The sequence below is a fragment of the Ptychodera flava genome, chromosome 16, assembly GCF_041260155.1.
Source record: "Ptychodera flava strain L36383 chromosome 16, AS_Pfla_20210202, whole genome shotgun sequence".
In the NCBI taxonomy this organism is placed as follows: domain Eukaryota; kingdom Metazoa; phylum Hemichordata; class Enteropneusta; family Ptychoderidae; genus Ptychodera; species Ptychodera flava.
This window is the reverse complement of record NC_091943.1, coordinates 12,159,443-12,182,608: the sequence shown is the minus strand read 5'-3', so window position 1 is coordinate 12,182,608 and position 23,166 is coordinate 12,159,443. Positions and strand designations below refer to the sequence as shown.

At 36.0% G+C, this 23,166-nt stretch overlaps 1 protein-coding gene across 1 annotated transcript in view; it reads left to right on the top strand.

The window, feature by feature from the left end:
- The window catches only part of LOC139152840 (neuronal calcium sensor 1-like), a 96,489-nt gene that overhangs the window by 70,438 nt on the left and 2,885 nt on the right, over positions 1-23,166 (top strand). The window contains exon 7 of the mRNA XM_070726194.1: positions 12,746-12,823. Coding sequence (XP_070582295.1) covers positions 12,746-12,823 — 78 coding nt within the window. The remainder of the gene's footprint in view (positions 1-12,745; positions 12,824-23,166) is intronic.

The following is a 23,166-nucleotide window of genomic DNA, read 5'->3' as shown; positions in this document are numbered from 1 at the left end:
ACCACTTGATTTATTCCGACCTGCCTGGCCATTACAAATAATTTCGGATCTGAATCACTTTCTTTCTTGCCATGGATGTCAGTGAGAAATAATACCAGACTGACAAAAAAAAATTTGCGCCTCGGAAATGTCGCCACTTATCGCGGAATGAAAATTGTTACATTTCTAGTATCAGGCCATAGGAAGTAAATTCTTTGTAATGCATCCATTCACAATTCGGTTCCAGGGCAACACATACAGAAAATTAAACAATGCCTACTTAAATGCAATGTGTAAGTTATAGAAAGATTTGACTTCAAAAAGCGTAGAAGTGATGTGTATTTAAATGCCTTGTATTTTTCATGAAATCTTTAAAAAGAAAAAGACGTACAACAAAGGACTTAGTTTACTTTGCCGTTTCGGTTCAACCGAGGTCGCGACCGCAGAGAACGACATTCCGCTAACATTTTACGCGAGAATTTCAGCGGGAAAAACACACCGGTTCGTTGACTTATTTTCAGGAATCGATCTAATAGGAATATTTTTGAATGAGTTTGTGTTCTGTAGCTCTCAATAATTGTGTATCTCTTAATATCATGAACGTGGTATGACTTGCACCTGCAGTATGATAGTCGCTCCATGCATTTGATCTAGCGTGACTATGAAAAGTTTCCTAGGACTATTATCGTGTTCACCACAATAGAATAATTTTAAACGGCATTGAAACGATTTTGAATATTGTGCTTTTATCGGCGGTTGAACTAATCTGAAGTGTGAGAAGGGCATGGCATTCTATGAAAAAGTAACAAATTATTAGGCGTGTCCAGTTTCAACGAACTGAAGTTCAGCTCCCAGTTCATCTGTGCTGTCAACGATCCGAAACTTACTTTTAAACTATCCATCCTAATCATAACATAAAAAGTTAATATAGCGAGTTGTTGTGAAATCTGTCGTGTGCTCATATTGTTACTCATCCGTGTTCAGTCATATCATTTCGAAAGCTTCGATCGGCAGTGCGCTGTGCAACGGCGAATGTTGGATGGGAAATGGACTGTTCTGACGTTGGTGGTGCTTTACCAGATGTAAGCTGAAATAACGGCATTATTCAAGAAGTTCACGGCTTTTGTTCCTAAGGGATGGACCATTAGACCTTGGGAGGGGGGGTGGTCACAATGAAATTGTGAAAATTTTTTTTTACTATTGTAAATTTCTGAATTTTTTTTTCCAATTGAGATTAGCTGTGCAAATTTTTTTTTTCAGAGTAAATTTTCAGATTTATAATTTTTTTTCGTTCGCCGCTGTCTGAAGATAAAGAGGGCAAACATGTGGTGCAAGCACCACAAGCGGCCACGCAAGCGGTCACTGGGAAGAGGTCAGGAGAGGGGTGTCCCCCTGCTGCTGTTGGAGCTTTTGAAAAAAAGAGATTAAAATGGTGTTATTTGGTGGCACTTGGGGAGTATTTTTGCGGGGGGTGGTCAGGAGGGGGTGTCCCCCTCCTGCCGTTGGAGCTTTTGAAAAATAGAAATTAAAATGGTGTTATTTGGTGGCACTTGGGGAGTATTTTAGCCAGGGGAGGTCAAGAAGGGGTGTCCCCCTCCTGCCGTTGGAGCTTTTGAAAAATAGAGATTAAAATGGTGTTATTTGGTGGCACTTGGGGAGTATTTTTGTGGGGGGTGGTCAGGAGGGGGTGTCCCCCTCCTGCCGTTGGAGCTTTTGAAAAATAGAGATTAAAATGGTGTTATTTGGTGGCACTTGGGGAGTATTTTTGCGGGGGGAGGTCAGGAGGGGGTGTCCCCCTCCTGCTGTTGGAGCTTTTGAAAAATAGAGATAAAAATGGTGTTATTTGGTGGCACTTTGGGAGCATTTTTTTCGGATTACACATCTTCCTCTGAAACATGGTCTTCTTGCTCCTCAGTAGCTTCGTATAGTTTTGAAAATTGACTATTTTGGTTTCTGGCTTCCCTTTCTACTGCATGGTGAAATACCTACATTTACCCCACCAAACATCATGCATATCTCATGATTTACAATTGATTTTGACAAGCTGAGAAGCTAAAATAAGCTAAATAATATAGTGAAATTTGCATATTTGTGTTTTAGAGCAATTGTTGCCCTTTTTTGATCAAAACATCTATTTCTCTGTAGCAGCATGTCCAAATTGATTGGATGTGTATAGATGTGTTGAAATTTCAATATTTGTCTTTTGGGCAATTTATGCCATTCATGGTCAAAAAATCTGTATTCTCTGAAAGGGCTTGTCCAATTTCTTTGAAATTTGCTACACAAAAACGATTAACCATGCAGATTTATTCAGTATTTGCTATCGAGAAACTTTCAAAGTTCAACCCGTTTATGTGTTTTTGTGTTGGGATTTGTTGGATAGATGGCATGCTACGTAGTGTATTGTTGAATGTTAAAACATGTGTTGCTGTTGTTATTTGAGGCTGTTTTTTGAGAAAAAAGAATTGAAAATGCCTTTTTAAAAGCAAAATAATACATAATGACTTGATATGTTGTTTTATCATTATTGACGTGTTTCTACTTGTTCACCCATTCTTGCATTCATCATTGTAATAAAATGCTGTGAAAAAAATGAAACTGATGTGGCCTGCATCTGTTTACCTTGATCTTAAAAGGCAAATACAACTTTCTGTCTTGACAACCATACCATAGTTTCAATGTTTTACCTAGTGTACCTGCTTGGTTTGTACGCAGGAAACAAGTAGAAAACAGGCTCTATAATTTCATAATTTTCAAGTGATCAGAATACAAAAGTCCTGAAAAGATAAGATAATCACAACTTCCAGTAAAAGGATTACTCTAAATGTATAAATCAAAATTAAAAATGTGCCGGGAGGATGTATTAAAAATACAGAAAGTTGCTTACTGTCGGTAAAATCTAAAAAAAATTCAAAATTTTAAAGACTTTTGCAGATTTTTTTTTACGCCTTTGTCTTCTTATTTATTTTTTTTTTATTTTGCAAACTAGTTTGAAGATTTTTTTTTCCTAACTTTCTGCTCTGAAAATTTTTTTTTTCTGTTTTTGACCACCCCCCTCCCAAGATCTAATGGTCCGTCCCTAAACAAATACGTCTAGATACTATTTTGGCATTTATTCTAACTACTAGCGAAAATGATACCGAAAATCACGCATTTTTTTATGCCCGCAACCCGCAACCCGCAAAATAGCGCATCCGGGGTCAACATGGGGTCGCAGCCATGTTGCCTCAAAACTTATTTCTGTCTGCACTCAAAACTCAAAAATGTCGGATATGAACCTGAAAAATCGATGCAATTTTGTCAAACTTCGGCGAAATTTCAGCATATAGACAAAATTTCATCTAGGTAAGGTAAATTTACTGAAATTTGATCGACAAATAATCCTGAGCTTGAACGTGACAGCTCGCCTTCTCCGGGAAGTCAAGTATCCAGCTGCTCACACACAGTTGCCCATATGGCCAGGTTTATGAGATTGTTTTCAAGCGACGGCGGCAGACCGTACGGGGCTCTGGATATGACCTACCGCCGGTGTAGCTGTAATAACTGTTGCGTTGTTTTTAGTGCCCACGGACGAAGTCCTGGGGAGTTATAGTATAGTTATGAATAGTACCCAACCCCATACAGATGCACGTCGATTTGTTTCACAATGCGATCGAATTTGGCCGTGTTAGAGGACTTTTTAGTTTACACCTCCATAGACTTCCATGTATAAGGCAGTTCTCCATAGACTTTCATGTATAAGGCCAAGAAAAATAAAAATTTAGTTTCTCATCGTATTCATATTGCCTAAAGGATGCAGTGACACAGTTTTTTGTCCCCACGGATAAAGTCCAGGGGGCTTATAGATTGGGTCATATCCGTCCGTGAGTCCATCAGTGAGTCCATCGGTTCACGCAGATATCTCAGACATTTGACAAAATATCATGTGACCTTGGTGACCTTTGACCTCAAATATACATTATTGTCCATAACTCAGTAACCACAAGTGCTAAACCTTTCATATTTGGTATGATGGGACACCTTATGACGCCACATATTGTACCTCATTAATTATGCGCATATCTAATTTTGAGCGAGCCAATAGAGCTAGAGGTCTGATTTTTAGTATATAGGGATAAGTTAACAATATAATTTGTTTGACAAAACGTCACGTGACCTCAATGACCTTTGACATCAAATATACATATTTGTCCACAACTCAGTAACCACAAGTGCTACACCCTTCATATTTGGTATGATAGGACACCTTATGACACCATATATTGTACCTCATTAATTATGTGCATATCTTATTTTGAGTGAGCCAATAGAGCTAGAGGTCTGATTTTTGGTATATAGGAATAACTTAGCAATACAATTATTATGACAAAATGTCACGTGACCTCAATGACCTTTGACATCAAATATATATATTTGTCCACAACTCAGTAACCACAAGTGCTACATCCTTCATATTTGGTATGATAAGACACCTAACGACACCACATATTGTACCTTATTAATTATGCACATATCTAATTTTGAGCGAGCCAATAGAGCTAGAGGTCTGATTTTTGGTATATAGGAATAACTTAGCAATACAATTATTTTGACAAAATGTCACGTGACCTCAATGACCTTTGACATCAAATATATATATTGTCCACAACTCAGTAACCACAAGTGCTACACCCTTCATATTTGGTATGATGGGACACCTTATGACACCACATATTTACCTCATTAATTATTCGCATATCTAATTCTGAGCAAGCCAATAGAGCTGGATGTCCGATTTTTGGTATATAGGGATAACTATAGGGTAGAAATCTAAATATGCCATCTAAATATTAGACATCTACCATCGAGAACAAAAGAAATTTGCTGTAATTTGAATATTTAAGGAGTTTAAGCAATTCGCTATAAATAAAGAACCCCTGCCTCAAACTCCACAAAAGTTGCTAGACATATTTTGCCGTTGTCATGCCATTGCTTCGTTTAATAACCAGTTAATCAAATGCCTAATTGACAGGAGGAAATTCAAGACCATATTTGAATAGTAGTGCAGTCCTCAAAATTACTCTATCTCGGCCCAAGTACTCATTGCCTTCAGCAATACTGCCTTGTTTTTACTAAAATTATGCAGTTTTGCTGAAGTTTTAATATGTGTAAATGCTGGTAAATGGATGGGTTACCATGGTAAAATTCCTTTTTGTCCTCTCGGAAGATTGCATCGGTGTAGCTTTATCAGGAGGATACATGTAGCTAGATACAGGGTAACATGACTAGGACCTTCATTTGAACATTTAGCTGAATACTGCCCTTAACTACAGAGTTCAAGAACAATAATTTGGACAGTGAGAAAAAACAGAAAAAAATTGTTGAAATTCAACCTGAATGCGAATTCATCCAAGATCCACTGGAGATTCTTGAATTGAAATCTGAAGCCAAGTCTGATGTGTACTAATACCTGATTTGGAAGACTGCTTGTAGAAGTCGGCACAGAGATTCACAACAGAATCCTAGCATTACGTTTTCAATACATTGTGAAGATCATTTTTGCACTGTTTATAGGAGATCAACATTTCTTCCATCATTAGTAATGTTGCAAGGTTCTTACATTTTGATTAAATTAAGTCACCAATAACATTTATCTATTTTCCGATGAGAACGAAGCGTGGCTTCATCAGAAATTCAAATCAATCAGAGCATGCTATGAAATATTATTCGTCTATACAAATTTGCAAACCTGATGATAATCAGTGTTCTCTACCGCTTGTAAAAACAGAAGGATGGCCAATTTGCATAACAATGCATAATTTGCATATTCCTTTGTTGTGAACATATGTGTTCTTTTGTTTGGTTATGAATATGTAAGTAGGTTGCTCGAAAAACAGAGTGATGGCCACTATCAAAATCCCCCTGTGAAGAACCCTGCCCATTCATTATCAGTGATGAAAATGCATGAAAAATTGCATAAAGTGTAAAAATTGACCCTTCACATAAATACGTAAAGACACAAATAAACATATGAAGATTTATCAACCGCATAATGCTTACAGGTACTATAACTGACCTAAATTTGAAAACAGAACAGAAATCTGGGGATCAAATTGCGCCAGTGTGCATATCTGTTATTGACGGTAAAAACTACTGTGCAGGTATTTAGGCCATGATTCCTTACTGCAAGTAAAACCTCTCATGATTGTAATATTATTGATGTCCCCGCGGACGAAGTCCGGCGGGGACTTATAGATTGGGTCCCGTCGTGTGTCCGTCCGTCCGTCCGTCCGTCCGTCCGTCCGTCCGTCCATCAACAGTTTCTCAGACACTGCTAAACTAATTTTGTTCAAACTTGGCACAAAGGCATAGGACTATGACCTACAGATGCACGTCGATTATTTTGTGATACGATCCAATATGGGCGCGTGGCGGCCATTTTATTGCGATTTTTCATGTCTTTGGACCATAACTCAGACATCCTTGAACACATTCTGCTCAAACTTAGCACAAAGGCATAACATTATGGCTTTCATATCCATGTCAAATTATTTTGCGATATGTTTCAATATGGGCGCGTGGCGGCCATTTTGTTGCGATTTTTCATGTCTTTGGACCATAACTCAGACATCCTTGAGCACATTCTGCTCAAACTTGGCACAAAGGCATAACACTATGGCTTTCATATCCATGTCAAATTATTATGCGATATGTTTCAATATGGGCACGTGGCGGCCATTTTGTTGCGATTTTTCATGTCTTTGGACCATAACTCAGACATCCTTGAACAGATTCTGTTCAAACTTACCACAAAGGTATAACACTTTGGCCTACATATGCATGTCAAATTATTTTGTGACACAATTCAATATGACCACGAGGCGGCCATTTCGTTTGCGATTTTTCATGTCTTTGAACCATAACTCAAAGATCCTTGGACCGATTCTGTTTAAACTTGACACAAAGGCATAACACTTTGTCCTACATATGCATGTCGAATTATATTGCGATATGATCCAATATGGGCGTGAGGCGGCCATTTTATTGCGATTTTTCATGTCTTTGAACTATAACCCAGACATCCTTGAACCGATTCTGTTCAAATTTGGCACAAAAGCAAAACATTATGCCCTTCATATGAACACTAATTTATTTCGTGATATGATCCAATATGGCCGACAGGCGGCCATTTTTTTGCGATTTTTTCGTGTCTTTGAACCATAACTCAAACATCCTTGAACCGATTTGGTTCAAACTTGGCACAAAGGCAAAGCACTATGGCATACATATGCATGTATCAATTAAGCTTGCGATAGGATCCAATATGGCTGCAGAACTGCCATTTTGTTGGAATTTTGCATGTCTTTGAATCATATTTCAAAGGTCATTTCACCCATTTTGTCCAAACTTTGCACAATGATCAAGCACTATGGCATACATATACATGTCAATTTACTTCGTGACATGTTCCAATATGGCTGCCAGATTGTCATTGTTTTCCAATATCGCTGTCAGATGGTCATTTTTGGATTTTTTCATGTCTTTGAGGCTTAATCATATGCAAATATTCTTTAACCAATGTTGTTGAGACTTGGTACAAAGATAAAGTACTATGGCATACATATGCATGTCTACTAATTTTGTGCTATGATCCATATGGTCAATAGACAGCCATTTGATTTAAATTTTGGTGTTTTTTTATGTCTTTGAAACATAAACATAGGTCACTGTCCTCGATGGACTGATTTTGTTCAAACGTGATACGAAGATAAAATACTATGACTGCATTCTTGTGCACATTAATTTGTTGCATTATATGATCCGAAATGGCTGATTACAACAACATGTGTATAGTATGTGCCATCATGACACTGGAGGCTATAATGGCATCGTTATGTGTGATGTAATCAAAAGTTCCTTGAGTGGTCATTACCGGCAGAGATGAGTCATTTATTGAACGTTCCTCAGATTACTTTATTATGCAAGTCACAGGCCTGATGCACCCGTTGCATCAATGTCATTCCACAGCCACCTAGACCACAGCTACCTAGACACCAAAGATTATAACAAAATGGACAGCGGGGACTGTGTCATCAACGATGACTTGTTATTGATGTATCAGTGAACTCTGGCATACTGCACTATTGCCAGGTAGCTGACTTTATACCCCTGGGTGTTGGCTGACATTTCCCATTATTATTCACTTATTGCAGACAGGGACCCTCCTTTATCGATACAATTTATGGTGCACATCTGAGTAACAACATCTATCTTGAAAACTTGATCAAATTTTTTTCCCCAGTGAAATTAATCAGTCGGGGTCGGTTTTACTATGTGTTTGAATTTCATCAGTTTTTATTCATTTGTTTGATATACTTGTGGCACTGATAGGGTATATCCTGGATTTTCACCACAGACAGTAAGGTATAATGCACCCAAGGGACATATGTTCAGACTCTCAATCTTTTTAGTGTCTGTGGACAGTCTTTGGGGAACTTATAGATTGGGCTCTATCTGTGCATCTGTCTGTCTGTCCATCCGTCTGTCTCAGACATGCCTTGCCCAATTTATTTCAAACTTGGCACAAGGATAATCCACTGTACCTGGACTGCATGTCAATTGATTTTGTGATACAATCCAATATGGCTACAAGGCAGCCATTTTCTTGCGATTATTTTCATGTCCAGAGCTATTACTAAGACATGCCTCAACAACTTTCTTTAAAATGTGACACAAGGAAAACACACCATAACTTACATAAGCGTGTCAAATGTCTTTCAGGTACGATCCAATATGGCCACCAGACGGCCATTTTCTTACAATTTTTTCACATCCAGAGCCATTACTAAGACATGCCTTGACAGATTTCTTTTAAACTTGGCACAAGGATAACATTGCAGTTTACATACCGTACACATTTTCATGTCCAGAGCCATTACTAGGACATGCCTTGACAGATTTTTTTTTTAACTTGACACAATGATAACACTTTTACTTCCGTACGCATACACATATCAAATGTCTTTATGATATGATTCAATATGGTTGATAGACGGCCATTTGCTTACAAGTTTTTTATATTCAGGTCCGTTGCTAAGACATGCCTTGGCAGATTTCTTTTAAACTTTGCACAAGGACAACACACTATGACTTACATACGCATGTCAATTGTCTTCATGATATGATCCAATATGGCCACTAGGCGGCCATTTTCTTGCGATTTTTATTGTCCAGAGCCATTACTAAGACATACCTTGACAGATTTCTTTTAAACTTGGCACAAGGACAACACACTATGACTTACCGGTACATGTGCATGTGCATGTCAAATTTTTCATGATACGATCCACTATGGCTACCGGGCAGCCATTTTTTCAGCCAGCTACTCTTTCAATATTACATGTGATAGTGTTCTGTACAACCACCTTACTTGAAAAAGTCCCTACTACTTGCAAGATACTTGCCTCAATTTCTATCCTTGGACTATTTCACTACAACCATTGCCATCCTCTACAAAACCTGACCTTGCCAAAACGATTTTCTTGCCAACATGCCCCAAGCACTTTCAGGTCCACCCTATTCAGGACACTTTGAACATAATCAAGTATTCATTAAAGATTGTACGTAACAGCGCCCTCTACAGCCTTTTTTGTATTTTCCATGGTCTAATCCAGTTTTTGAAATGAACGCAAGGCATCTTCAGGATATGTCACCACTTCTGTTCAAAGAGAAAAAGGAAAAATTATGTCTACCTGGCACTTTTTGACTTGGAAACTACATTTAGATCACTTTTGTACACTTACAGTTGCATGTTGACAAATTTGGTGGGGACTATGTCATTGACAATGACTTGTTACAATCCGTTTTTGATATTCCACTTGTTGTGGATCATTTTGAAGCTCATTGAGACTAAAAATTTCATACTATGCTTATTTTTGTGACAATCAAACAACAAATTTTTCCCCATAAAAGTTAAAACACATATGGCTACCATTTTGAATTTTGAATTTTGACATTTCAAATGTCCAGAAATATTGGGTAATTTGTTTCTCTAGTACCAAATTTTTTGTGTGATGACTTCTGATTTTTATTAGCTCACGTGTGTAAACACGTGGGCTATTGTCATAGCGATGTCTGTCTGTCTGTCCGTGTGTGTGTGTGTGTGTGTGTGTGTGTTAGTGTGTGTGTGTGTGTCTGTCTGTCTGTCTGTCTGTTTACACGATAACTCAAAAACGCCTGAACGGATTCAAGTCAGATTTGGTACACAGGTACCATATGCTACTTGCAAGAACTGATTAGATTTTGGTTAGTGTGGCTTGCATATTAATGAAGTTATGCAATATCGTTTTTTTCCGTACAATGGTTTCCCTATGGAGACGGTAATGACAGCGTAGACATATATCAAGAAATACTGCACAAAATTTCATGAAACTTTTCACAGATTACAGTCTTAGAACATTATGATGATACTGTGAGTGTCATGTCAATTACCTTCTCATTTGCATATTTAATGAACTTTTGTTATTAGTGAGATAACTCTGAAATTCCTGCACCAAACTTGATGATACTTGCAACAAATATTGATCTGATATATATCTAATTATACTTAGAAGCATTGGGCAGTGTCAAGTTAATAAATAGGTCATTTGCATATTTTATGAAGTTTTGTAATTAGTCATATAACTCAGATATAACTTCACCAAATGTGATGAAATCTGCTGCAGATACTGATCCGACTGATATCTAACTGTAGTGTAAAGAATTCAGAAGTGTGAAGGGTTCATTTGCATATTTAATGAACTTTGTAATTTGGTATATAACTCTGAAATAACGGCACCCAAGTCTTTGAAATTGGGTACAGATATTGTTTTGATAAATATCTAATTGTACTGAGAAGCATTTGGCAGTGTCAAGTTAACAAATAGGTCATTTGCATATTTTATGAAGTTTTGTAATTAGTGATATAACTCCAAAATAACTGCACCAAATGTGATGAAATCTGCTGCAGATACTGATCCGACAGATATCTAATTGTAGTGTAGAACATTTACTTGTGTGAAGTTAATTAAGGGTTTATTTGCATATTTAATGAACTTTGTAATTAGTGATATTACTCCAAAATTACAGTGTTAAATTTGATGAAACTTGCTATACAGATATTGATCTGATAAATATCCAATTGTACTGAGAAGCATTGAACAGTGTCAAGTTAATAATTAGCTCATTTGCATATTTCATGAAGTTTTATAATTAGTCATATAACTCCGAAATAACTGCATCAAATGTGATGAAAACTGCTGCATATACTGATGTGACAGATATCTAACTGTGTTGTAATGCATTTAGTAGTGTGAAGTTAATTAAGGGTTCATTGCATATTTAATAAACTTTGTAAATAGGTATATAACTCTGAAATTACGGCACCAAATTTTGTGAAACGTGCTACAGATATTGATTTGATAAATATTAATTTGCTATGAATCATTGAACAGTGTCAAGTTAATATAAGGATTATTTACATATTTAATGAACTGTGTAATTAGTGACATTACTCTAAAATTACTGCATTAAATTAAATAAAACATGCTACAAATGTTGATCTGATGGATATCTAATTGTCCCATAAAGCATTTAGCAGTGTCCATTTAATGAACAGCTCATTTGCATATTAAATAAAGTTTTGTAATTAGTGATTAAACTCTGAGAGTACTGTGCGAAGTTGAAAAAACCTGCTACATATAGTGATAAATATATCTCATTGTTCTGTGAAGCGTACTACTATTAATGAACCTGGTGTAAAACACATGAGCATATTCAGTTCATATCTGGTTCAATTTGAAAGGGATTATTTAATCTTTTCTCATTGTGAATGTCTGAGCAAAGGTTTAAATCTTTCAATTTTGAGGAGTGTACGACTCTAATGAGAACAGAGAGGGAGCTGACTCTCCCTTTCAGTATTGCTAATGGTTTCAAACTCATTCAATCAAGCGCCATGGGAACACTTGTTATCCATAGAAATTACTACTCCATGCCTCTTCATACAACCACCCACATTGTGTATTGTAATATTTTATCATAGAGGATGTGAAGGGAAGTTTGAAAAAAAAATGATGGGTGGCCCATTGACCCAGGGTTTACAGGATGAGATTAGGCTGCAGTACGTTGCAGCATCAAGGGACAGAGGGACTTCCAAAACTACTCATCTGATAGCTTTGAAATTTGGTATACAGGTTCCTACAGATCACCTAATGATATTTATTGCAATTATGATGAAATCTGCAATTTTTTTAATTTTGGGGCAATTTTTGCCATTTTTGGTCAAAAAACGTGTTTGTCAAAAAGTACTGGTCTGATAGCTTCTGATATTGCCAGCACTAAGAGACAGAGTGACTTGCATATATGCGCCACCATTATTACAGAATATGCGCCAATCAGCCATTTTTCTGAATGGCAAATAGAAAGTCAGAATTTTTTCTTCAACAAATCCATTGTTATATTTGCTTCACAGGTCAATATAAACACAGTGGTGTCGTGTTAAGGATTTTAACCCCTACATGTGGTACATTAAAATCGTTTAAGTTTTGGGGAAAAACAACAAATGCCCTGATAAATCCTATACAGCAGTAAATGACACTGATTTGTCCAATTACCCTTCACAATGTGTTATCCTCACTTCAGACACAGCCCCTCCACAAATTTGCGGAGGGGCCGTGCTTTAGACAATCGCAGTTTCTAAGTAGGGGAACGTTGAATAAGTTTGATGTGACTTTCTGTTCTTCCTTTGCAGGGCAATATGCTAGATCTTCCCAAAGATGAAGACACACCTGAGAAAAGAGTTCATAAAATATTCTCACAGATGGATACGGTAGGTTTAGTCTTTCCCTGAATATTCAATAATTTGCCAAAATGAGCATACATGTACATGTACATCCTGCCCTGGTCTACATACTTTCATTTGTGAAACACCGGAGACTTCAACTAAATTTGCACTGTAGCTTGTCTGCTTTGATGTTTAGTTCTAGCAATCCCATGGAGTGATTCAAATATGATTTTTGTAAGTCAACATAGATATGTCAACATACAATTCCTTCTTTAACCTGTTCACCCCAATTCCCTGTAAACAGGTCCACTACCACCATTGATAACAATGGGACTGGGCCAAACCACGGTGGTGAAAGGGTTAAAACCCACCATGTTAATATCTTAAAGAATTGGTTTGTGGAACATTGATCACATTACGAACAATTGTAAATTGTGACTATAAATCAACAATGATAAATTCTTAAGAACCTTTTTGCAGTGTCAGTCAAAACATTTCCTCCGTCAGAAAGTGCATATCTGAATTTTACTGTGATGATTAAATGACCTCATTCAGACTGGTTGAAATTATGACAAAATCATGAAATGCTGCTCCTTCAAAGATTGAAATTTTTGACTTTTTGTTCATCAAGGTAAAAACTTTGATGTAGACTTTCAAATTGAACATAAATTACAAACAAAGGACTGGTATGTAACTTGCTTGGCATTGTAAACCATCCTCACCATACATTTTGCTACTCTGTAGTTTTTTCAGAAGGATAGGGGACCTTTTAAGAGGGTAATAGGTGTAATTTGGCTCAGCATCAACATCAACTGTGAGGATTGTACAACTAGAAACTTCGATTATTCAAATAATTTTTGTCATGCAAAATTATGTTAAAGAGATGGGGGGTCATCCTGTCTGCAACTGGGCTTGTGTGACCCATAACAATGGGTTTGGTGCTATGTACAGCATATCCTAACATCCCTTATGCATATCCAAAATTTTTAAATGGTAGCCATACTAAACTGGTAACCATGGCTGAAGCAGTTTCATATTAATGTAGGGACACAAGCAATGTTTATTTGGCAAAGTCACGCAATAGTTAGAAAATTACAAACTGGCGAACTATGAACATGCATCAAATAATGAATTTGATTCACATTTTCACGACATTCATCACCAACTTCTGGGAAGAGGTAATATAGGTATCAATAAAAACATCTTGCAGAACATTCAACCAAACTAGAAATGTTAAAGAAAAATATTACAAACAAACAGTTTGAAGACTTTAATTTATTCAGTAATTTGATCAAGGAAAGTCAAGTTATTGTACAGGAGAAATAGTAGCCTGACAACAGGGAAGCTAGCTGACTTATTATAGCACAAAAACAATTACTTTGTTCAGTAATTGACTGAAAATACCATGCAAATATCACATGAAACAAAAGTCAGTTATGCCAATACCTTCAAGCTATCATTCCTAGTTACCGCTTTTCTGTTTGTACGGTAGACTGATCATGCATTTAAAAAAATATGAATATAAAAATTTTATCCTGGTTTCCTAAGGGAATACCAACAAGAAATTGTTAATTGCAGCCTTTTAAGGCGTAATTATTCTCTTTCATCCACATCATGGACATCTCTCGTAAAATATGACATTAAACAATTCTGTCTCATAAAATATTCATACCAATGCAACTTGGTATTGTAGATTACATGTTGTTGTGTGTATCATATTGAACGGTCACCTTGGATATAGAGTTGAATCATTAAAACATCAATGCTTGGCATTGCCTGATGATCTCTCCCCTCCATTTTCATCTGTAATGTATCCAGCTTAATACTCACAGGATCACTAGCAAGAGGGATGGGTAGGGAGAGGTTAGGGAGTATTACAAATGGAAATTATTGTGGTCATCATTTCCCCAATTTGCCCATTCATCAAATGCTCTAATTTGTTTTGAAGCTGATTCTTGGTCAAACAGCTGTCTATCTTCTACTGCTCTAAGACTTCCATAAAACTGAGTTCATTTTTTCCATGGCAACAGTGATGAGAAGTATAAATGGCCACATATTTTATACTCATCAATTTGTGCTGCAGCTTTGAAAAATTGGCTAATTATGCAGGTCAAGTCACAGCAATGTTAGGTTAATATGCTGTGTACTACATGTATACCAGGTAATATATATCGTGTTGCTTTACTTCTTAAGGTAGTATGCGCCTTGAAAGTGAAAGACTTAAATTTTTGCTCAAACTTTCCTTACGGAATCTTTCCACCATTCTTTTCAAATCAAGAATAAAAATTGGGGGGTTGCCCTGCAAATTATAGTACTAGAGAAACAAATAACCCAAGATTTACTGATATTTACAATTTAAAATGGCCGCCATCCCTGTGTTAACTCTATGGAGAAAAATAAAATTTTTGAATTTAAAAAAACTAAGCTGGTGAAAAGTTTTCTTGCACCAAGAGCTTTAAAATGAACCCCAACAAGTGGTATATCAGAAAAGAATTGTAAAAGTTTGAGAGTCTGAATGCCGGTATGTGTCCCTGAGGCACTTTCTACCTTACAGTGAAAGATGCTGCACAATAAAAGAGCTAAACATTTTCTTGTCAATGAGAAAAGTGTAGTAATTTTTGATTGCAGATTTTAATATAATTTTACCGTTTCATGATAAATGCAGAAGAAAAAAGGAAATGTGAAAAAGGAAGTCCACTGATGCTGGATATCGTCTTCAAGTTTTTAAATCTGCATGACATGTTGAAGGGCCTTTAAGTCTAACTTTGATGATATTTTCGCTATTTTTGTTTTTTATGTCAACCATAATTTCTCTTTCCACTCCCCACATCATGTTGATATTCACAGTATTCAGCTTGTCAGCTCAGTCTGTACGTGTGTAAACTGTTGTTATTGTCGACAAGTGAATTCTAGTCTGGACTAGAATTCAAATGTGAGCAATAACATTGCATTTTACATAGTGTAGATGCTCTGTTGACAAGCTAAATAGTGGGTATTTCAACATTCTTTAGGGAGTAGAATAAGAACTTGTAATTTGCATACAAAATAAGAATAATGAAAAAAATCATCAAAAGTTAGCATTTCTGGCCCTTTCAGCAGCTTCTCTGGTATAGAAAATTATGATTTTTGAAATAATGAGAAACCCTGTGAATATGACTCTGCCATGATATTTCCTGTAAAAATAACGACAATAACCCTTGTAGTCAATGGCACATGAAATGGCAGTGAAAAAAAGAAATTGCATTCGTCTAAAGAAGCTAAAACCATTTTCGTTACTAAAGGAGGAATTTCTGTTCCACCATGGTAACTGCATTGATGACAAGATTGGGTAACTCTGCCATGTAATTTAATTTCATTGTCAAATGTCAGCCGCGGAGGGAGATGAAGAGGTGAACCATTTATGTCGGTCAAAGACTTCCTTCAAACCGATGGCCGACAAAGCAATGACTTTTTTGACTGCCAAGTTTCCTTTGTGTGTTTCTTGTGTGTGTTGCATGATTTCTATGGTAACGAAGCACTACTTCAGGTGAACCCTGTATCGTCCTCATAAAATATTTTGAGTATTCAGAATGTTTATTTGCAATATGCATGAGACATTGACTATTTATGTATATGTATGGTATAATGATATAAACCGTTCTTGATGTCCACAGTAGCAGAATTCATCGGAATCAAAATGATATTGTAGATGACGAAAGTAACAAATACTCAATTGAAGATCAAAGGGAAGGTGTTTAAAAATTAGATTTCGACAAACTCCTACAACAAGGGTTTAGAGACTTTGTAAATGACCATCCCTTAGACAAATGTTGAGAAACAGCACTGGTGAAACTGGAGACACAGTAGGGAGATCTGTACTCAGGGTAGATAGGAAAGGTTGTACGTCATGTGTGATAAGTCATCTTTTTGAGAATGAACATTCATAATGAAAATAAACTAATGCACTAGTGATTACATGAGGTTGATAATATCATACCCTGGAAGCTACCTGAGAAATATTTTATTCGCTGAGAAATTACAAGCTACAATTATCAATACTGAATTTAGACCTGCGACAAACATAAAAGTGGACAAGAAAGATAATAAGAACAACCACTTGACCATTTTCACCAATTTATTAAGTGTCATGACCTTGGAAATCTATCATGTTTCTGGGTAACTTCATTTAGCCTGTTGCCATGGCAATGGTTGGTGGGCAACCACGGCTAACTTTTGCTAGTTGACGAAAACATCCGTCATTGTGACTGAATTTCCTGCGTAACGTTGGCTTTTGTGTCATTTCAATGATTTGCAGAGGAGACAGAAAATGGCGGGAAAGAATGTAATTCATAACCTGTAATTGATACATCACTTCTGACTCCATATCTGAACAATAATAAATGGATTTCTCAGTGATAGGACTGACCCATGCTACTGGGGAAGTTTGTTACTTATTCTGTTCTTTTGTATTTTGTAGAAGTAATATATCTTCTGTTGAAGCAAATCTTTTATCTAGCTATAAACAGCAAAAAATGACAATGACACCTATGAGTACTGCAAAGACCCATCCATATTGAAGTTTTTTTTAATTCAAGTACTACCATATAGATCAAATTGATGAAGTTACCAACATTTGAAATTCAAAATGGCAGCCATCCCCTTGTTTTGTTCTATGAGGAAAACTGAAATTTTCAATTTAAATAGAATGGAAGCTGGTGAAAACTTTATTTTCTCTGTGAGTTTTAAAGTGAGCCCCCACAAGTGGTAAACCGAAGAGCATTGTAAAAGTTTGAGAGTCCGAATATCTGACCCCGAGGCGCATTCTACCTTAATCGTAAATGATAAAGTAATTAACTAATTCGAGCTCAAACGTTACCTAGATCTAGGCTTCTTATCATTGCCTCCTGAGCAGAGTAAGATGCAAGCCAGGGTTTCTGATGTAATGCGTTACTGATGTTTCTCTTCCATCCGGTTCAAACCATCCTGTATCATGCCTGGGCAGGATGATATAATCAATTACCTGTGAGTGAAAGCAACGACGATAACAGCCAACCTCTCCATTTAAATTCATGGTCTTATGTCTTCAGTGGCAAAGATGGATGGGCTTCTAATGTATTTACTGGATGTAGTGTAACAGTCCTCTGACCTTGATTTTTTTTTGTAATGGTGTCATAGTGTAGTGTGGTGAGTTTTATAGATGGAAAACTGTGATGAAAGGAAGACATGGTATATATATATATATATATATATATATATATATATATATATATATATATATATATATATATATATATATATATATATATATATATATATATATATATATATATATATATATATATATATATATATATATAACCGTACTCTCTCTGCCCAAGTTCAGAGGTTGCCATAAAGCCATTATGGTGATAACCGGGAGGGCACATTGTATACATTTCGTGTATATATATATATATATATATATATATATATATTATATATATATATATTATATATATATATCTAATATATATATATATATATATATATATATATATATATATGTATATATATAAAATGGTGAGTTATAAGATCTCAGCAACACTGATCAGTCGACAAAAACCAAACATTTGTTAAGCTATATTAACCCTTTGAGCACTGTAATTTTCTCCCGCCAAAATTTTAGTGCAAAATTTTACCAATTTTTATGAATTTTTCTGTAAATTTTTGACAATTTTGGACCAAATGGACATCGCATTTCATTGGCTACAGTTTTTCTCAAAATTTTGGCAAAAATCTGAGAAAAATTGACTTGGGTGTATTTTATAGAGGGGACAAAAATAGACTTTGGCGCTCAAAGGATTAAACAAAATTTGTTAGTGCTTGAAAGAGATAAGGCTGAACTGTTCATCTTTCTTCCTCCCCCTGATGAGTAAGATTCCCTTCAGAATTATTTCTTAGTAACACATTTTCCTTCAACCCTTTCAACACCATGGTTTGACCCTAACCCATTATTATCAATGGTGAGTGTGGGCTGGTTTACAAGGATTTGGGGGTGAGCAGGGTAATATGTTGAGATAAAAAGCTCACAGGGAGGCAACCTTCCCTGAAGCATGTTATTTTTCTTTTCACTTTTTTTTGCTTGCTTTAATTAATGTCTAGACATGAAATTCATCCGGGAATACATATTTTCCATGGAAAGATGGATTTGCTCTTTATAGCTGTGAATACAGTCATTATTCATGTGATGTTGTTCCCATGATTCATTGCATTATACCGATACATATTGTTTGTTGCAATGGCACTTATTCAGTTGTAAGATGATGAAAACAGCATGCATCTTATCCCTGCAGTGCCAGCTGTATTTATTGAAGTTTCTTTCCTGTGAGCATACACATTTAAATCCATATATCAGGGAAAATATTTTCCGGGATGTGGATTTTAGGGGTTTTTCAGGAAGAAATGCAACCGCATTTGGAAATATCACATCACTGTTTTCATAGATGATGGATGCTCAAGATTGAAAAATGTGCTCATATCCAACTCAGCCTGATTTAACATAGTTACCAGACTTTATTAATTCCATCATATATTTTCTTTTCTATGAAATAAATTTATTAGTCCAATGAAGTTGCGAATGTTTAACCAAAGTCAGTGAACAAAAAAATAATTATCTGTTTAATTCTCCCTATTCATCACCAGGCTGTAGTTCAGTCAGCCATCATTGGTAGAGGATCTAAACCATTTCATATTAAAATAGGGGAAGCCAGAGGAAAATTACTCCGTATCAAAGATCTGAGTGGTCTTACAGATGACACAAGTTTAGAAGAACATAATCTGCTTGAAAATTTTGATCTTCATATCCCAATTTTGATCCTAAAGAAGAAAAACATTTCACAGGAAATTCCTTCCAAATGTGTGTTATGTAAGCTTTCTGATAGTGTCAATTCAAATTAATATGTAGTTATAACCGAAGAGTTTCATAAAGTAGGGTCATACTTTTCAAGAATACGATGGCAAGAAACTTGAAAGATGAAGTTTGGTACCAATCTGAGGGGTAATGATTTACCTGCATGCAGATGGCCAAGCATTCCTCTGATTGGTTACTTGTGTTGTCATAACATTCTGTTATATTGACAAATCATGAATTAGTCATGAGTTTTAGGCAAATTAGCTGGTATTCCAGCTTAACTTTTGAATATTTATATTTGTTATTGTCTTAGTGAAAGAAACTGCATGCGCAAAAAAATAACAGGATCATCACCTGTCAGGGAAGACAGCATGATTGGATCTCTCTAATGGACAATACCCATGAATTGCCATAAGCCTGGGAGAAGGAAATGTGTAAATTTTTGTCACAGAAAGAATATTTTGTATAAGCAGTGACCTGAGCTGTCAATATTTTACTTCCAAAACGTTGAAAAATGAACAGAAGGCCTGCTGCCAAAACTTCACAGAATGCTGTCATCAAATTCCTCCCCTGAGGTGGCAATGCCTATGTGATATATATTCCTTCCTTCAGGCTCTACCGATGTAAACATGTCATTAAAACCAGGTGCAGCTGCAGCGGTGTCAAATTTTAGTGAAAACGATAAGGCAGGTATTTGGGTCAATATGAGGGGAAAAAATTCATTCTCCAGATTTTCTTTGCTACAGGCAGCAGGTGAAATTACTTTTTTTCATTTTGATTAAACCAGGAATTTCCAATAATTTTATGACACCGTGTGTGCCTCATCAATGCAAGGGCATATTATGGGATAGAAACGCACACATCAAATGTTTCTGACAAATAAGTTTACAGTGTTGTGAAATGCCAAGAACACTGTAACTCTTTAAACACCAAGTTGCAGTACAGAAGAATGAATGGAACTTTAAAAAAATAATTGAAGTTGGCAAAAGTAGTCAGAGGGATTCCACTGGATAAAAAATCTCTAAAGTTTTCCTGCCCTGTCCACGGTCCCTGCCTTATCCAGGGTCCCTCCACATCTATCTAATGTACACTTACATTACTGAAATAGACTGCAAAGCACTGTGGGAAAACTAGGGATCTCCTTGAAGCTATATAACCTAAGTTTTTTCATATAGATCAAATGGCTCTTTAATACTAGTAGTCCATGTACACATGGGCAATTGGGTAACCAGTGACAACTGCCATTAAATGTACTTCTCCAAATGAACAACTGGCAGTGCTGAAAAGTGAACGAAGAACCACCTTAAGGCAATGAAAAGAAAACTATCCTGGAATTAGATTGGAATCCTGAGAAAAAGCAAAAGACAGTGAAAAAGCCAAACTATATACTGGTAATATACTAGACATACCAAATGGTATTAAATATGTGACTACATCCATTAAAAAGAGTGACAGAGGATGGATGGAAATAAGAAAGTTGTTGACTGCTGTCAAATCTTGATTTTAATAAAACTCTCCCAGCCGATAAATGCTCCTTCTGTGTAAATTCCACAACTGTGCATGTTGGTTCCAGTGGAAAGGAGACTGCTTGAATTACCCACTTTGGAAAGCCATTCCTGAAAATAAACCATGATAATTTGGAATGAAGTTTGCTAACAAAGACACAGTAGAGCAATGTGACTGTGTAGAATGTTCAGACTTAGGTTTTTACAGATGGTGAGATCTCACTGCTCTTTCTCTGACAGTCAGTTTTGAGTGTAAACTCAGTGCTTAAGCTGAGAAATCAATGCCACTTGGCCAGGGATTGCTCATAGATTCTATCACCTGCAGTAAGACAGGTTTGACATTTCCCAGTATTATGATGATGAATTGGTCAGAATCATACAACACACGATTGTCCAGCTGTTCTACGGATTACTTCACTGTATTTTCAGATTAAGGTTTTGACATATTACATGCACTTTTAATAGTTTATTACCAATATATCATTTCTCACGGTGATAATTACTTTTTTCATTGTCATTTTACAAGAGATCACATAAGCTAAGTCCTAGGCTATCAATGAGACGGCAAATAATTAGTTTCATAAATTTTCCTTTATTGCCTGAAATGCCAATACTTATTTATATCACCAAGAAATTAGCAGCATGTCATACAGTTATTTATTTATTTATTTATTTTTCCATCCCCCACAGTAATTAAAAGGGGTGTTCATGTCAGTTGGCAAATATCCGAGATATTTTAAAAATTTCATAGATAGACTGCAGTTCTGTAATTTGTTCCACAGGGGTTATATCCATCATCAGGAGCTGCAATGTTTTGTTGGTAGGATTTTGAAATCACAAAATTTTATAGGTGGAATGTTTTTCCGCGCAACATCACTAAGATAAATGACAGTTTATGCCTGTGACACATGTTTACAAGAAATTGAAATGGAAGCACAATTCACATGGTTTACAATATGTATCTTCAATGTACTGTCTTGATATCATTAACACTGTGCCAGAGTGCTGTTATTTTTTCCCGCCAAAAATTAAGTGCAACATTTTACCAATTTTTTTAATTTTTCTGTATTTTTTTTGATAATTTTGGACCAAATGGATATCACATTTCATTGGCTTATGTTTTATATCAAAATTTTGTCAAAAATCTGAAAAAAATTGGCAGCGTTGTATTTTATAAAGGTGACAAAAATTGACTTTGGCACTCAAAGGGTTTAAAATATTAATCTCAAGGCAGGATACCTCAAAAAAGATTTCTTTTGTTTTTATTTGAGGCTATCGCATATTTTGCTTCACTTTTCATGAAAGATCCATTTTGTAAGTCGTACTACATATTTCACTTGACACAGGTGACAGTTCGTTACCACTGAACTTTTTTTTTAGCTTTTCGCTGTGTGTCTCCATCAACACGTATGAGCATTAGCAAATGTGTTCCAAAAATAGCATAACAAGCCGATACAGCAGTTTCCCGATTCAGAAATTGTGAATATGCCTCAAGAGTAATTTGTTTATCATAATGCTCATTAAGTATTAACCCTCAGTACAGTACACTTCATCTCTGCTTGTCCAGGAACACTCTTCCAGACAATTGGATTGACAGATTAACATTTTGTCGAAAATTTCATTTCTCGTGACCTTGAGGGACGTTTTAATTAGTTTTTCAGTTCATTGACAGTCTCTGGAAATTGTGATGAAGTCTGTTGACAGAGACATTCTTCAGCTGTGATGTGTATGCAGTTATTAAAATTGTCATTTTGACCGGAGAGTTTATGGGATATTTACCACGGCCAATAATGGTAAACCCAAACAGTGCATACAGTTCATGTTTGATGACGGAAATTTCACTTTTTTACTTCATTGTGGAATACCTGTATCTTAATACTTGGGATTTGGATATTTCCATGTCACAAGGGACAAAAAAGCGTAGATTTAATATCTTCATGAATGCTACCAATAGACTGTCCTACACTCTTTATATAACCAAAATATTTGAACAAGTGTATGTGTTAAGTGTGTTA